Genomic DNA, 19,000 nt, shown 5'->3' with positions numbered 1-19,000 from the left:
CTCCTGATGTTTACCCCTAAAGGAAATAATGCAAGTGTCTGAAGTATCAGAAAGCTAGACTGCCAAATAAGAGCATAGTTTGAGAGGGGCTGGCCAATCGACCATCTGAAATAGGAGGTAGAGGGAACAGTGCTGATTAACAAGATACAAGAACAGTACTAGTCTCTTTGGATAGGCCAGCTTGGTGGTGCCCCAGCTACAGGAAAAGGACACAATAGCTAATAGTACTCCATGCTAGGTAGGTCAGACCAAATCAACCATAGACTTCCATTCCGGAGAAGCAAGTGTGGATTGGTGCTATCCTTCTTCCTAAGGAACTTTTCATCTTGAGGGGTGCCTAAGCCTTTATAATATTCTCGCAGTTTTAAAAACATATATCATTACCACCTTGATTCTACATGTACATGTAAGAGTGTGGGTGCACATGGCTCATGAAGAAGTGAGAGGCTATCTTTCAGAAATCAGCTATCTCTCCCATCATTGCTTCCAAGGGTCAAATACAGGCTTTCAGGATTTTACCCACTCACCTATTTCACTAATCAATTATTTTTGCATACTGTACTTACACTTACAGCAGACTTAACTGTGGGTAAAATAGGCTTCCAAGCAAAACATAGCCCTTCGTTAGAAGTGCCTACCCTAGAGGGGGCACTAGGGAAGGAATAATATGGGGAAGAAACCCACATATTCTATGCTTGCTAGAATCAGGTGGAACTGCTGGACTCGGCTTAGCCTGATCCTCTGAAGAGTGTACTCTGGTTTCTGGTTTGCTCCAATTAAACCTTGACTGGTTGACTACCATGTCCTTTCTGATGTCTTCCAGAGCACAAGAAATAAGAGTGAGCTGGGGTTGAGACTAGAGGAAAATGGAGGCCTCCCTATAACCATGGAAATTTGATAATGCTGTGATTTATTGATATCAGATTATACTTTTAATATTTAATATTAAATATTATTGATTATAACATACAATCTTACAAGAATGAGTAACAGATTTTTTAATTGAATATGATTTTATTTACATTTCCAATGTTATTCCCTTACCTGGTTTCCTGGACATAAGCCCACTATTCCCTCCCCCTCCCCTTCTTATTTAAAGGTGTTCCCCTCTCCACCCCCCCTTCTTGCCCACCCCCAACATTCCCCTACACTTGGGGTTCAGCCTTGGCAGGACCAAGGGCTTCTCCTCCCATTGGTGCCCAGCAAGGCCATCCTTTGCTACATATGCAGTTGGAACCATGTGTCTGTCCATGTGTACTCTTTGGATGGTGGTTTAGTCCCTGGGAGCTCTGGTTGGTTGGTATTGTTATTCTTATGGGGTTGCAAGCCCCTTCAGCTCCTTTAATCCTTTCTCTAACTCCTCCAATGAGGGACCCATTCTCAGTTCAATGGTTTGCTGCTGCTGCTGCTGGTGTGTGTGTGTGTGTGTGTGTGTGTGTGTGTGTGTGTGTGTGTGTGTGTGTGTATGCCACATGTGGTGCAGGCTCTGAATGGCCATTCCTTCATTTTGTGCTCCAAACTTTGCCTCCATATCCCCTCCTATGAATATTTTTGTTCCCCCTTTTAAGAAGAAGTGAAGAATCCATACTTTGGTCATCCTTCTTCTTGAGCTTCATGTAGTCTGTAGATTGTATCTTGGGTAATTAGAGCTTTTGGGCTAATATCCACTTATTATTGAGTGCATACAATGTGTGTTTTTCTGTGATTGGGTTACCCCACTCGGGATGATATTTTCTAGTTTCATCCATGAATTTCATGAAGTCATTGTTTTTGATAGCTGAGTAATATTCCATTGTGTAGATGTACCACAGTTTTTTTAATCCATTCCTCTGTTGAAGGGCATCTGGATTCTTTCTAGCTTCTGGCTATTATAAATAAGGCTGTTATGAACATAGTGGAGCATGTGTCTTCGTTATATGCTGGAGCATCATTTGGGTATATGCCCAAGAGAAGTATAGCTGGGTCCTCAGGTAGTGCAATGTCCAATTTTCTGGGGAACCTCTAGACTGATTTCCAGAATGGTTGTACCAGTCTGCAATCCCACCAACAATGGAGGAGTGTTCCTCTTTCTCCACATCCTCATCAGCATCTTTTGTCACCTGAGTTTTTGATCTCGGCCATTTTGACTTGTGTGAGGTGGAATCTTAGGGTTGTTTTGATTTGCATTTCCCTGATGACTAAGGATGTTGAGCATTTCTTTAGGTACTTCTCAGCCATTCAATATTCCTCAGCTGAGAATTCTTTGTTTATCTCTGTACCCCATTTTTAAATAGGGTTATTTGGCTCTCTGGGGTCTAGCTTCTTGAGTTCTTTGTATATTTTGGATATTAGGCCTCTATCTGTTGTAGGATTGGTAAAGATCTTTTCCCAATCTGTTGGTTGCCGTTTTGTCCTAATGACAATGTCCTTTGCCTTACAGAAGCTTTGCAGTTTTATGAGGTCCCATTTGTCGATTCTTGATCTTAAAGCATAAGACATTGGTGTTTTGTTCAGGAAATTTTCCCCAGTGCCCATGTGTTCGAGACTCTTTGCCACTTTTTCTTCTATTACTTTGAGTGTATCTGGTTTGATGTGGAGGTCCTTGATCCACTTATAGTTAAGCACAGAGCGATAAGAATGGATCGATTTACGTTCTTCTACATGCTGATCTCCAGTTGAACCAGCACCATTTGTTGAAATTGCTATCTTTCTTCCATTGGGTGGTTTTTAGCTCCTTTGTCAAAGATCAAGTGACCATAGGTGTGTGGGTTCATTTCTGGGTCTTCAATTCTATTCCATTGATCTACCTGTCTGTCTCTGTACCAATACCATGCAGTTTTTATCACTATTGCTCTGTAATACTGCTTGAGTTCAGGGATAGTGATTCCCCCTGAAGTCCTTTTATTGTTGAGTATAGTTTTGCTATCCTGGGTTTTTTGTTAATCCAAATGAATTTGCAAATTGCTCTTTCTATCTCTATAAGGAATTGAGTAGGAATTTTGAAGGGGATTACATTAAATCTGTAGATTGCTTTTGGAAAAATGGCCATCTTTACTATATTAATCCTGCCAATCCATTAGCATGGGAGGTCTTTCCATCTTCTGAGATTCTTCAGTTTCTTTCTTCAGAGACTTGAAGTCCTTGTCATACAGATTTTTCTCTTGCTTGGTTAAAGTCACACTGAGGTATTTTATATTACTTGGGACTATTATGAAGGGTGTCGTTTCCCTAATGTCTTTCTCGGCCTGTTTGTCCTTTGGGGAGAGGAGGGCTACTGATTTCTTTGTGTTAGTTTTATACCCAGCCACTTCACTGAAGGTGTTTGTCAGGCTTAGTTGTTCTCTGGTGGAACTTTTGGGGTCACTTAAATATACTATCATATCATCTGCAAATAGTGATATTTTGACCTCTTCCTTGCCAATTTGTATCCCTTTGACCTCCTTTTGTTGTCTGACTGCTCTGGCTAGGACTTTGAGTATTATATTGAATAAGTAGGGAGAGAGTGGGCAGCCTTGTCTAGTCCCTGATTTTAGTGGGATTGCTTCAAGTTTCTCTCCATTTAGTTTAATGTTTGCTACTGGTTTGCTGTATATTTGCTTTTACTATGTTTAGGTATGGACCTTGAATTCCTATTCTTTCCAGGACTTTTATCATGAAGGGGTGTTGAATTTTGTCAAATGCTTTCTCAGCATCTAATGAAATGATCAGAGTAACAAATATTTTAAAATATGCTCTTCATTATGTTCATAAAATTAAATGAAATCAATAGCTAGTGAAGACAGTTACTTATATCTGGAGTGCTCAGAGACCCCCAAAGCTACTAAATGTTCCCAAATCCAAACAATTTCTAGCTGTATCCTAAATATACCTTATATCCACAGGTAAATGTAGATTTCACTGCTCATCAAATTAGTTTGCTTTTGCAGTAAACAGAGATGATTACAGAGATAATTGATCAAAAACAGACAATAAGTGATCATATGGTATCTACTCCTAATTGATACATCTGCAATGCAGCCCTGCACCTAAGGCACAAGGGAAGGCTGTAAAAGCCAGAAGACCAGGATACCTGCTATGAGACAGTATCCTCTATACATGACAGAGAAGGGGAAATTATAGTGTTTCCTAAACATGGCCTGTATATTAAGAATACAAGTAGACATACCAGTGCGGACAGGGACATTCTTACAAGGCTTTACCCCTAGCAGCAAATAATCAATGACTGCTGAGTTGGGAGAACTAGTTGTCTTAAGGATGAGTCCCTTGATAGGTCATCCAAGTGGTTAGTCTTCAACACAAGACTATATGAGCAGCACTAAACACACTCAATAGGTAATATGTATATTTGAAAGGGAATGGGAGGGGACAGGAGGAGTTGGAGGAGAAGAAACAGGAATGGAGATTATGCAAATATATTATTCTGGTGATATTCTAGAAAAAAATGTTAAAATTTACATCTAAAAAAAAGAAGTAGCTAGTCAAACTCTGCCCAGCCAACCCCACCCTTTAGTCAGGATTGTCTGCAAAGTGCTACCACATAGACTCAGTTTATAACTGATTTTTGCTCATATTCCTCAATTAGAGTCACAAAAAAAGCATAAAAAAATAAAATGGCTAAAGGAAAGCTGTAACAAAAATAGGAAATAAATATATGTCACAAATTAATCATTCTTTGATCCTATTACATGTGTTATACATACATTTGTTTTATATTTATATATGAATATATATTATAAATACATATATATAGATATATTATAGATATAGATATAGTCCACTAACATAGCTCCGTTGGGCAGATGTATCCCGACTGGTTGGCTCAAGCTGTCTACACAACCTTCCAGGAATCATTTCCAGAATCCTGCAGCCTCTTCAATGATAACTTCAAAGAAGACCTAGGAAATACTATTTTTCTTTGGTTGTCAGGTATGCACATGTCATTTAAGTATGGATTATTTGATTGTAAATTTTTTTTAGATTGCAGTATTTTGCTCCAACCAAAACATTCATGACATATAAAACGTGCCAAACCAATGTCTGTTTTTAAATAATCATTACTTCAATTTTAAATTTCCATTATCAAAATTGCTAACATTATAAGCCAAACCATTTTTTGTTTTGTTTGTTTGAGATGGGGTCTCTCTACATAGCTCTGACAGTCCTGGAGCTACTATGTAAACCAAGCTGGCCTAGAGCTCACAGAGATCTGCCTGTGGGATCAAAGGTGTACACCAGCATACCTGGCAAGCCAAATCATTTTCAAGTGGTGGAATTACTATAGAAAACAGAATTTCCTCATTTATGTGTATGAGAAGGCAGGGAAGAAATGATGTAGCAAGATTGTAGGGAAGGAAATGGGGCTGCTATCTAACAATGCAAAGTAGCTCAGTTATGCAGTCATAAACAGAAGTAACCTGAGGGAGGTGTAAGAGTCATTAGAACCTGCAGGAAAACAGCAGAGAAAGAAGAGGAAGCAGCAGCCTGAGAAGTCAGCATATGTAAAATATTAGAGTACTAAGAACCAATGGGAAGGGAGGAAGCCTTCAGAACCATTATGTGGCAGGCAGTATTGTGGTCCCCAGGAACCTAATTTGCAATGGACTAGAGCAGCTTCTGCCGCCAAGCACCTCAGTAGCAGCCATATATTCTCAGCAGCTCTCTGGGGCTTCCTTAGTACTCACCAATGCAGACCTCAGTAGCCTCTTGCACAGACACATTAGTGACTTTTGCCATTATGTACATGTGGCTGTTAAGGACTTTCCATTGAGACTGTGTTAAGCTGCCATTTCTAAAGAGACACTATTGTGCTGCCCCTGGACACCACCTCCCCAAACCCATACATACTCTAGAAATTGGCGTGATGCCTCCATGTGCTCACCATTTGTCTTCATTAGGGTTTTACTGCTGTGAACAACTACCATGACCAAGGCAACTCTCATAAAAACAACATTTAATTAGGGCTGACTTACAGGTTCAGAGGTTCAGTCCATTATCATCAAGGCAGGAACATGGTAGCATCCAGGCAGGCATGGTGCAGGAGGAGCTGAGAGTTCTACATCTTCATCTGAAGGTTGCTAGTGGAAGACTGACTTTTAGGCAGCTAGAGTGAGGGTCTCAAAGCCCACACCCTCAGTGACACACCTACTTCAACAAGGCCACACCTCCACATAGTGCCAATCCCTGGGCCAAGCATATTCAAACCATGACATTCCACTCCATGGCCCCCATAGACTTGTTCAAACATGAGTCTATGGGGGCCATATCTCAATATAGCATAATGCAAAATACATTTAGTCCAACTTCAAAAGTCCCCATAATCTATAGCAGTCTTAACAGTGTTAAAAGCCCAAATTTCAGTCTTTTCTAAGATTCATGCAATCTCTTTACTCTAATTCCCAAAGCAAGACAGGAAACCAGCTGGCCAAACTCTATACTCTGCATCTCCATGGCTGTAGTCTGAAGATCTCCAACTCCTTTTTCATCTGTGTTGACTGCAGCAAACTGCTTTTTCCCGGGTTGGTTCCACTCCTTGTTAGCCGCTTTCCTCAGCACGTATCCCATGGCTCTGGCATCTTTAATATCTTGAGGTCTCCAAGTCAACTTCAATGTTATAGCTTCTTGTTTCAATGTCTGGGATCCACACATGAGCTTCTGGGCTTCTCCAAAGGGCTGGCATCACTTCTCCAGCTCTGCCCTCTGTAGCTCAGATTAATCTACTCCAAAGCTACTGTTGTTCTTGGTGGGCATCCCATGGCACTGGCATCTCCAATACTTTGTGTCTTCTGCTGTAACTAAGCTTCACCAATAGCCTCTTTTAGGCTCTCTTTATGGTGCCAAGCCTCAACTCCTTTGTATTACCCCCTACGTCCTAAGCCATCAACTGCCACTGAGCCTGCACCTTCACCAATGTCCTTCCATGGCCTCCCTCTCACAGTGCCAAGTCTCAGCTGCTCTTCATGACCCCTTTATGCCTTCAAAACCAGTACTACCTGGGTGACTCTTATACATTACCAAGTCCAGCTGCAACACAAGGTACAACCTTGTGGAACACAGCTTCTTTGTGCTCTCAGAAAACACTTCCTAGATGATTTCACTTCAGTGATGCTGGTCTTAATCACCACTAATTTCTTAGTTCCAGTTACCCAGCATCAATTATCCCTCTAGTCCCTTCTATTTTTCACTCTAAAGCCAGAGCCATATGGCTGAAACTGCTGAGTTCTGCTGCTTGCAGAAGCTGGAACTTGGGCCCCTTGTTTTATTACTTACTTGGTTGCTAGCTTTCTGTTTTCCAACCCCTTCGCTGCCTGTCATGGTTTGAATATGCTTGGCCCAGGGATTGGCACTATGTGGAGGTGTGGCCTTGTTGGAGTAGGTGTGTCACTGAGGGTGTGGGCTTTAAGACCCTCACCCTAGCTGCCTAAAAGTCAGTCTTCCACTAGCAACCTTCAGATGAAGATGTAGAACTCTCAGCTCCTCCTGCACCATGCCTGCCTGGATGCTGCCGTGTTCCTGCCTTGATGTTAATGAACTGAAGATCTGCATGCCTGTCTCCTGGGATTAAAAGTGTTTACCTGGATCAAAACTTAGCTGGGTGGGATCTTGCCTCAAAGTCACCACTCCTCTGCTATCTAATTAGAACACAAGATTTAGCTCCAGTTTACTTCCTGGTGCCCCTTTAATACTCAGACCATATATTTTGTATTTTTCCTTTCTCAGCTTGCTATGCTTATTTAAAATGCTCTTCATGAGACTTAATCAAAGCATTTCTAAGACTGACTTTGTCAGTACAATTAATCTGAGTCTCTTCACCTTAGCCTCATGCAAACTCTTCAGACAAGGGCAAAAAGTAGCCACATTCTTCACCAAAATACCACAAAAACAGTCTCCAGGCCACATATTGAAATTCTCCACTGAAACTTCTTGGGCCAGGTTTGCACAATTCAAGTCACTCCCAGCAACAGTCTTCCATCTTCCCATTAGGATGGCCCATTAAGCCCCATTTAAAGCATTCCATGGCTTTCCAAATCCAAAGTCCCAAAATCCACATTCTTCCAGATGAAAGCATGGTCAGGCCTATCACAGCAATGCCCCAATCCCTGATACCAATTTTTGTCTTAGTTAGGGTTTGCTGCTGTGAATAGCATGACCAAGGCAATTCTTATAAGGACAACATTTAATTGGGGCTCATAGGTTCAGAGGTTCAGTCCATTATCATCCAGGCAGGAGCATGGCAGTGTCCAGGCAAGTGTGGTGCAGGAGAAGCTGAGAGTTCTACATCTTCATCTGAAGGCTGTTAGTGGAAGACCGACTTCTAGGCAGCTAGGGTGAGGGTCTTAAAGCCCACACCCACAGTGACACACCTACTCCAACAAGGCCACACCTCCACATAGTGCCAATCCCTGGGCCAAGCATATTCAAACCATGACACCATTACACCAGACTCCAGCTATGTCAGCAGTGTGCTTCCACATACTTCAAATATGACAGACACAACTAGCCACACTGGACCTTAGAGCCACTGTTACTCTATACATGCCTGAGTTAGCTGATGCTTTGGGCACCAGAGCCACTGCTAATAATAAATAGCAAATGCATCTGCAATTCAGACTTCGGAGAAGCAATAAATCTGTATAGCTATGTACTCTGAAATCTAAATCTTAAGGCAAATTCCACAGTCAGTGTCATACTGAGAGCCCACATTCCAGAGGCAGTGTCACACTTCAGACCTCATCTCTGTGTACTCCACAAGTAACCCTGAATCACACACGATTACTAAATCTGTATCAGGTCTATTGCTCCCACACACCTTATCCTATGTATGACATCTTGACCTAGAGCCAATGCGGTAGTACACAGTTCTCTAGGAGTATATGTAACCACTGTGCTTCTACAATCCCAGGCTTTTCTATCACTGTGACGTGCTAGACCTGAGCAATAAGTCCTGTTATTACCTAACCCTGGGACCAACCGCCGCAGAACCACTCCAAACCATCCTCCCAGTCAGTGGCGCACACAGCCTTTGAGAATATGAGCAGACCTCATAATCAGTTTCCTAGTGATGGAGAGAATTGGTTACTAATGCAATACTGCTTCCTTCCTGGTGTCCATGCACACATTAACCACCTCTCAGGAATGTTAGCTAAGCAGAAAAGTCACAAGTTCTGAGTCCAAGGTCAGCTGGTACCCAAGAATCAATGCCTTGCCTATAAACTATGCCACCCACTCTCCAAGCAAAACAGTTACAGTTCCCCCACCCCATCAGAGCTAGAGCAGTGGTGCCCTCAGAGTCTGAAGTTTTAAGGCACTCCACATCCCAGTAAGTAGTGGCATTACTGCTCTGCCAGAGGAGACATCAGTGAAGGGTGAGCGATGTGTAAGGAGGGAAGGAAAGACGACTCCATGGAAGAAATAGTGATTCTCTAGTAACCAGGTCCTGAAAGACTGGTTTCATCTTGCCAGAGAAGGAAGTACAAATGATCATCTTACAGAAATCCAGTGAGATTCAAGGGAGTACAAGGAGAAGACTTCGAGAGAGCAGAGGGATGACTTCAAATCTCCACAAAGTCGACAAAGACAGACATGATTTTTAAAAGAACCAAAGAAACCTTAGCATCAAAAAATTAAAATTAGAGAGCTGGCAGATTATATAAAGCAGAAAAGGAACTGTGTTCTTGAAGACAAGTCCTTTTAAATTACACAGACAAAAAGAAAAACCAATGAAATTAAAGCCTGTGGGATTTATATGATACATTTAATGAACAAATTTTTACATGACCACGGTTCTAGCTTGAGAATACAAATACAGGAAAAGGAAATATTCAATGAAATGGTTATGGAAAATGTGCGAAGTCTTCTTACACTTGTATATGCATGGATCTCAAAGGTCCGCAAACCACTGATCCAAGCTAACGAAGATCAAGAGTGAAACAATGTATCAAATACAGGGAAATTCTCACTGGACTCCGGGACTTCTCAAAAGAAGTCTTGTATGCTAAGAAAGGGGTGACATATTTCAATTGATGAAAAAATATGTCAAGCAAGAGTTTGGTGAAGAAGTTTGTGGCTAGTCATCCCAATGAGAAGACAGAAGCAGGGAAAGTCACAGACCAGAGCCAAGCAAAGTCTGTGACTCGTAAGTTCATCCCCAGTCACTTACTTACACCAGTCAGTCCTCATTTCTTACAGGGTCTACAGCCTCCTAAGATAGCACCACCAGCTAGGGACCAAGTATTTAAAGACATCATCCTGAAAGAATATTGTATATTCATGCCATAAAATTCTGCCCCTAGCTCCCATAGAGTCATGGCTATTTCCTTATGCAATAATCCATTCCATTCAACCACAAAGGTTGCACTAGTCATATACTTCCAGAATTCTCCAAAGTCCACAGTTCAAAAATCTCTTAAGAGTTTGAGCCCTCCAGGTGACAGCAGATGCTGGCGAGGATGTGGAGAAAGAGGAACACTCCTCCATTGTTGGTGGGATTGCAGACTGGTAAAACCATTCTGGAAATCAGTCTGGAGGTTCCTCAGAAAATTGGACATTGAACTGCCTGAGGATCCAGCCATACCTCTCTTGGGCATATACCCAAAAGATGCCTCAACATATAAAAGAGACACGTGCTCCACTATGTTCATCGCAGCCTTATTTATAATAGCCAGAAACTGGAAAGAACCCAGATGCCCTTCAACAGAGGAATGGATACAGAAAATGTGGTACATCTACACAATGGAATATTACTCAGCTATCAAAAACAACGAGTTTATGAAATTCGTAGGCAAATGGTTGGAACTGGAAAACATCATCCTGAGTGAGCTAACCCACTCACAGAAAGACATACATGGTATGCACTCATTGATAAGTGGCTATTAGCCCAAATGCTTGAATTACCCTAGATCCCTAGAACAAAGGAAACTCAAGACGGATGATCAAAATGTGAATGCTTCACTCCTTCTTTAAATGAGGAAAAAGAATACCCTTGGCAGGGAAGGGAGAGGCAAAGATTAAAACAGAGACTGAAGGAACACCCATTCAGAGCCTGCCCCACAGGTGGCCCATACATATACAGCCACCCAATTAGACAAGATGGATGAAGCAAAGAAGTGCAGACCGACAGGAGCCGGATGTAGATCGCTCCTGAGAGACACAGCCAGAATACAGCAAATACAGAGGCGAATGCCAGCAGCAAACCACTGAACTGAGAATAGGTCCCCCGTTGAAGGGATCAGAGAAAGAACTGGAAGAGCTTGAAGGTGCTCGAGACCCCAAAAGTACAACAATGTCAAGCAACCAGAGCTTCCAGGGACTAAGCCACTACCTAAAGACTATACATGGACTGACCCTGGACTCTGTCCCCATAGGTAGCAATGAATATCCTAGTAAGAGCACCAGTGGAAGGGGAAGCCCTGGGTCCTGCTAAGACTGAACCCCCAGTGAACTAGACTATGCGGGGAGGGTGGCAATGGGGGGAGGTTTGGGAGGGGAACACCCACAAGGAAGGGGAGGGGGGAGGGTGATGTCTGTCCGGAAACCGGGAAAGGGAATAACACTTGAAATGTATATAAGAAATACTCAAGATAATAAAAAAAAATAAAAAAAAAGAAACTACTGTCTTAGCTTAAAAAAAAAAAAGAGTTTGAGCCCTCATAAAATACAATAGTTACATGCATCTAACATATAATGACACAAATGTCCCATTCCTCAGGGGAAGAATGATGGCATAGTGAGAATGATCAGGCAAAAGCAGTATCAAAGCTACTCAGGGAAAATGCTACACCTCTCTATTTGGCCCCATCTGTCCTCTGTTGGCCTTGGGTAGCCCCACTCTTCTATTGTATCTGTGGTGCACAGGGACCCTCTCTTGAGTTGGCTCCCTGAAGCTTTCCTAGCAAACATCTAACATTTCAGCATTGCTAACATCCCAGGGTCTCGGGAAAATTAGACAGCTCTCCTAGTGATTAAGTGAGAAGAAACAAGCAAAAATCCAAACTGAAGAAAGGTGTAACACCATGATGAACAGTGTGGAGTAATGGCTATACAGAACATTGAAAGTGAAAGATACCAATTACTTTCAAATACAGAAAGCATTTATAAAATTTCTCCATATAGTAAGCCAAAAAAATCAAATGTTCCTACTCACAAGGGCTATAAATTAAGCAGAGCATGTTGAGTCTTTGGATAGAAGGCAATAAATTAAACATATGACCAAACTAAAGTGCCTTTATGCATATAGAAAATAAGAAATATATGCCCAACTTCACAATAGCTGAAGTAGCACATCAATCATGATGAACCCCGTTGGATGAGTGGATAAGGAAAATGTCATGTATTTATATAAAGAATCTATTACACAGCCATTCTTTTAAAGATGAAATGTTGCCATTTGTGGCAGCATGGAGGAGACTTGAAGTCAATAGGTTATTGAGCAAGCCAGACACAGAACAACAAATGCTATATGTTCTCATCCATTTACAATTTCTTTGGAGCAGCACAATAGAATGATGATCACAAAAGTCTGGTGAGTCAGGAACATCAAAACCAGAATGGAGAAGTCATATCTAATTCCTCCTAGACTCAGTAGAGAAACTACTGGTTAAAACAACTTGGGATCTATTTAAAAATTACTAGAAAATTAAGAAATTCTTAACATATAAATAATTAACAGTTGAAAAGATAGGAATGTTTTAATCATGATTTATTATATATTGTATACATGTATTTAATTATGATGTATTCCATAAATACTTCCAAATTCAAAAACAAAAGAAATACATTCTTAAATGATCCATTCTTCAAGAAAAAATTATAAAGGAAATTAGAAAATAACTGACCAGAGTTTAAAACAAAACTAAATATCAAAAAATATAGTAGAGCAGATTCCTCTGGGGGTAATTTCTGGCCTTTGATGTAATATTCTAAAGAAGAAAAGGAGAAGGAGGAGAAAGTAGAAGAGGAAGAAGAAGAAGATGAGAAGAGGAGGAAGAGGAGGAGGAAGAGGAGGAAGATGAGGAAGAAGAGAAGGAGGAAGAGGAGGAGGAAGAAGAGAAGGAAGAAGAGGAGGAGGAAGAAGAGGAGGAAGAAGAGGAGGAAGAAGGCTGAAAAAAAAACATGATCTAACATTTATCTTCATGTGGAAAAACTGATCCTTCACCTTTTCTATTTTTAGATTCAGTTCTCTATATTATAAAGAGAATAACAAAAACTCCAGAGAAGGAATAGATACATTTGAAAATTCTCCTATTTGAAAAGACTTGACTTTCTACTTTGGAAGATATTAGGACAAGGAATAAAAACCCCAGAGTGTTGCAAATTTTACTGTGAGCTCTCAGAACCTTGAAAACAGAGAAAATGCTCAAAACTTCCAGAGAACAGAGAGATCACAAACAGAGTGTCACCAAGCCACTAGTGAGCGCTCTGGATGCTGGGATAGAAAAACAGCTTAGCAACTTGGAGGGGAAATTACTCATAACATAAACTAACTATCAAGTAAGACTGAGGATGAAGTGCAGGCACTTTTCAGATTGCAAATCCTTTTAAGAAAGTTACTTTGAATTCACCTTTTTCTTATGACGCTATTGTACAGATGCCCACAAAATATAGGATAAACTGAGGAAGAGGACATGAAATTCAAGAAGTGAAGGCTCAAGCACGACACCGTGGCGGTTCTCAATACCACAGAAGGGAGCTTCCAGGACAGGGCTGCACATTATCTCATGAGAAAATGTTCAGATTAGAGCACCTCCATAGCTTTGGGAAAGAATTAACACATGATTCTTCTCTACATTTTACACACACATGCATGCACAAACACACACACACACACACACACACACACACACACACACACACACACACAGAGTCAACCGCATGCACGGTAGAGTTCACCCCAGAAACAGAAGGGTAGTTTACCACTAGAGTGCATTAATTATTAATTGTATCTTTTACATTTTATATTTTAACACCTGAGGACGTACCCTTCTTGGGGTCAGACTGTTTCTAGATACAGCAAATAATTACAGGGATAATTATTAAAAATAAACCCACCAACCTAGAGCCCTGGCCATAATCACCCTCTCCTTTACTGAGTTCTTACCCCAAATGATTGACATCCTAGGAGACAAGCAACTGAGGTGGGGTGAGCCTTGAGTCCTGGAACTTGATGGGATGATTGAATAATTCCATCAAAAAAAATTAACAAAGCAGTTGCTGCAACCTTGGTGTTGGTTTCTCCTGGCCAATGTGACTCTTCCTGATGTGGCCCTCTGCAGTATGGCATCCTTCTCCTGAGAGCGCAGAAAAATAAACAACCTTGCCTTAACCAGCTACTATACAACATTCATACCTAATATTTTAAAACACAGGAAATCTGTCAAGAACACTCAGCCAATGTAGTACAAAGCATTATATTTTGTGCAATGGAAACTAATAATTAAAAACATACCTGGTAGCTGTATCTACAGAGACACAGGAAATGCTACTTTGTTAGTAAAAATCTGATTGGCTAAATATGCACATTACATCAACAGGTCTAAAACCTGCGCCTGGCTTTTGGACCCACTGGAAACTGCAAGACCTCTGCACAACCACCATTCATGGCTGCAGGCGTGTACCTGTGAAGTTGAGAAGGGGGATCATGTCCAGCCAGGAGCACACATCAGCCAGTAAGGAATGGGGCAACTTAGATGTGAGCAAGTAGTCACTGTCACATATGCTAGACCAGTCATTTGTCTGTTTTTCTAACAATTCAGTTTAGGGGTGGTCCTAGAATGTCATTTGATCTGTAAATTGCTGCTTCTCCCCGTCCACCTGCTGCAACATGTCTATATTAATTGTTAGGACTATGGATGTCCTCACATAGGCTGTGTGGCTAGCTAGATGGCGATGTGTCTTGCAGCAGGAAAGTTTAACCTTTTTATTCAGTACATTTGAATCATATTTCCTTTAGAGCTTAAGTCTTCTTGCATTTTGTCAAGACTTAATAAGGTTATCGAATTGCTTGCCTGTGATTTTTCCCAGTGCTTTCTTGCTTCTATATTTGACTGACTTCCTGAATCCATTTGGAAGTTATTTTTGATAAGGAGTATGATTATTTCCCCACTTTTCCTTTTCAAAATGACTAATTTATTAAATAGTCCACTTAAAAGAAAATTGAAATGCCAATTTACTTTATCTTTTTATGTTCTCCTGTTCCTTGAATTCTATGCCTAAAACTGCTCCACAAAAATCAAAGCTTCTTAACTACTCTCAATTAAGGAACAGTTAAAGACAAATTAGTTTCTCTCCTATTTAGACTTTGACTTCAGTACCAAACACAAACTTGATATACAGGTTTCATTTCTGACCAGCTGGATCAGAGCGAAGGCTTTTCAATTGAGCATGGTGTGGACAGTGCTACCTTCCAGTGTTTTCCTTCAGATATGCCAGACAAGAAGGACTGACCTTTCAGTCTACTCCTTGGCTAATGGATGATGCTACAATTATTTAACTAGCTCATTACAGCTTTGCGGATTGGTCCACTTGGAAGTGACTGATGACAAAAGGAGGCATAGTTTTCTGCTCTCAGATGTATAAATACCATGACACATGATTCCTATCTGTTAGTAATTACAGGGAATTGCTTGTTTGCTACTGATATCCTTAATAAGCTTTCTAAGCCATATATAACCAAGAAAGGATCCTACATGCTAGAAGTGAAGGCACAAAAGATACTTTTTTTAATATCATGCTTTAGCGCTGGCAAGAGTCTGTCACTCTAGCAGGTAAGTGCAGTGAAAGCAGAGCCCCTTCACCTCAGGAGGCTGTCGTGACCTCACACTTCTACACAGCTTTTAGTTTCCAGGTAAGTTTTGCCACTGGATAGTTAAAGGAGTCCATCAAGACTCTCTGTGTGTATTCCTGTTGTGTATTTATTTGTCTATCAAAATTTTTGATGTTTCTTCCATTTCACAGATTTCGGGTATAATATGAATTTTTATAGCATTCATTTTTGATGCTTAACAAATATCTAGCTGGAAGAAGGTAGTGCTTTTCCACTGGCATACTCTTTTTGTAATAGATACTGATTAATACAGTGATATAACCAGTCAGATGCTGAGAGCACGAGCAATCTCAGCTCTAAATGAGACATCAGTATTTCTCCCCTAAAAGCTCAGCATCATCATAGAAGACAGGGAAGAAAGATCCCAAGAACCGGGGGTGGGGTGGGCGGTCTGGCATGAATGGTATTGCATTCACGAACTCATGGTGACTGGGACTATGTGCCCAAGATTTGCACAAGATCAAGCTAGCCAAAATTCCAGCAGGGATAGTGAGGAGCTATAGGAGGATATTGGAGTTCCCTGCACCCAAATCCTGTGGGAAAGAGAGCTGACCACCGAGGAGTGCAGACATCCTGAACCACAGAACAGACTGCTATCTCTGCACACCTCTGCCCACGTCCTGGGTCCAAGGGGAAACTGCACAGTGCCTCTGGACACAGGGATATAGGAACAGGCAGCCACTGCCGGTACCCGCGGTTCTGGTCTGCGCTGAGGACCGAACTGAACCGGCCAAACAGCTCCCTGCACCCAAATCCCGTGGGGGAGAGAGCTGGACCCTCAGAAGTGTGGACACTCCTGAGAAGTCAGAGGAGAATACCCTCTGCCCAGAGTCCAGACCCAAGAGAGATTCACATAGTGCCAACTGTGCCTGCTGGGTGCAAGGACCCACGAGCAATCAGTGACAGGAAGGACCCTTTGATTCCTGCCCATGCCTAGAGCTGGAACAGTCTCCAGAAGCACCACTACACCTGAAATCAGAACACCTGTTCTCAGGAAAGGCTGAAAGAAAACAGGAAAGCAGTTCTACAGGAGTGCTGACACAGAGGCCTACAGCAGGGTCAAGTCATTCTCAGTAACAGCAAGACAAGCAAACACCAGAGACAGCCCAATGACTAGAGGCAAGTGCAGGAACCTAAGCAACAGAAACAAAGACTACTTGTCATCATCAAAGCCTAGTTCTCCCACCAAAGAAAATGCTGGATATCCAAACACACCAGAAAAGCAAGATTTAGATTTAAAAATCACATTTTTTGATAATGATGGAGGAGTTTAAGAAAGACATAAAGAACTCCCTTAAAGAAATGCAGGAAAGCACAAGTAAACAAGTAGAAGCCCTTAGAGAGGAAACACAAAAATCCCTGAAAGAATTACAGGAAAACACAACCAAACAGGTGAACGAATTGAAAATGGAAATAGAAACAATAAAGAAAGCACAAAGGGGACAACCTTGGATATAGAAAACCTAAGGAAGAGACAAGGAGCCATAGATACAAGCATCACCAACAGAATACAAGAGATAAAAGAGAGAATCTCAGGGGCAGAAGATAGCACAGAAAATGTCGATACAACTGTCAAAGATAATGTGATATGCAAAAAGCTCCTAGCCTAAAACATACAGGAAATCCAGGACACAATGAGAAGATCAAACCTAAGGATAAAAGGTATAGAAGAGAGTGAAGACTGCCAAATTAAAGGGCCAGTAAATATCTTCAACAAAATTATAGAAGAAAACTTCCCTAACCTAAAGAAAGAGAAACCCATAAACATAAAAGAAGCCTACAGAACTCCAAATAGATTGGACCAGAAGAGAAATTCCTCCCATCACATAATAGTTAAAACACCAAATGCACAAAACAAAGAAAGAATATTAAAAGCAGTAAGGGGAAAATGTCAAGTGACATATAAAGGCAGACCTTTAAGAATTACACCAGACTTCTCACCAGAGACTATGAAAGCCAGAAGATCCTGGACAGATGTCATACAGACCCTAAGAGAACACAAATGCCAGCCCAAGTTACCGAATCCAGCAAAACTCTCAATTAACATAGATGGAGAAACCAAGATATTCCATGACAAAACCAAATTTACACAGTATCTTTCTACTAATCCAGCCCTACAAAGGATAATAGATGGAAAACTCCAACACAAGGAGAGAAACTACACCATAGAGAAAGCAAGAATATAATTTCCTGGCAATGAAACCAAAAGAGAAACAAACAAACATAATTCCACCTCTAACAATAAGAATAACAGAAAGCAACAATCATTATATCTTTATTTCTCTCAAATCAACGGACTCAAATCCCCAATTAAAAGACATAGACTAACAGACTGGATATGTAAAGAGGACCCAACATTTTGCTGCATGCAAGAAATACAACTCAGAGACAAAGACAGACACTACTTCAGAGTAAATGGCTGGAAAACAACTTCCCAAGCAAATGGCCCAAAGAAACAAGCTGGAGTTGCCATTCTAATATCAAATAAAATTGAATTTCAACCAAAAGTCATTAAAAAAGATAAGGAAGGACACTTCATATTCATCAAAGGAAAAATCCACCAAGATGAGCTCTCACTCCTAAATATCTATGTTCCAAATGTAAGGACACCTATATTCATAAAAGAAACCTTACTAAAGCTCAAAGCACACATTGCACCTCACACGGTAATAGTAGGAGATTTCAACACCCCACTCTCATCAATGGACAGATCATGGAAACAGAAATTAAACAGAGACATAGAGAAACTAACAGAAGTTATGAACCAAATGGATTTAACAGATATTTATAGAACATTCCATCCTAAATAAAAAGGATATACCTTCTTTTCAGTACCTCATGGAACCTTCTCCAAAATTGACCATATACTAGGTCATAAAACAGGCCTCAACAGATACATGAAGATAAAAATAATCCCATGCACCTATCAGATCACCACGGACTAAGACTGGTCTTCAATAACAACAATAATGACAGAAAGCCCACATATATATGGAAGTTGAACAATGCTCTACTCAATGACAACTTGGTCAAGGAAGAAATAAAGAAACAAATTAAAGACTTCTTAGAATTTAATGAAAATGAAGATACAACATTCCCAAACTTTTGGGACACAATGAAAGCAGTACGAAGAGGAAAACTCATAGCTCTGAGTGCCTGCAAAAAGAAACAGGAGAGAGCATATGTGAGCAGCTTGACAGCACA

At 40.9% G+C, this 19,000-nt stretch overlaps 1 protein-coding gene across 3 annotated transcripts in view; it reads left to right on the top strand.

Moving 5' to 3' along the window:
- The window catches only part of Fam227b (family with sequence similarity 227, member B), a 159,192-nt gene that overhangs the window by 30,182 nt on the left and 110,010 nt on the right, over window positions 1-19,000 (top strand). For all 3 annotated transcript variants that reach the window (NM_001013920.2, XM_006234909.5, XM_039104564.2), the window contains exons 10-11: window positions 4,779-4,905; window positions 14,505-14,639. In NM_001013920.2, coding sequence (NP_001013942.2) covers window positions 4,779-4,905; window positions 14,505-14,639 — 262 coding nt within the window. The remainder of the gene's footprint in view (window positions 1-4,778; window positions 4,906-14,504; window positions 14,640-19,000) is intronic.

This window comes from Rattus norvegicus, chromosome 3, assembly GCF_036323735.1.
Source record: "Rattus norvegicus strain BN/NHsdMcwi chromosome 3, GRCr8, whole genome shotgun sequence".
NCBI classification, from domain to species: Eukaryota; Metazoa; Chordata; class Mammalia; order Rodentia; family Muridae; genus Rattus; species Rattus norvegicus.
This window is presented reverse-complemented; position numbering and strand designations above follow the sequence as displayed.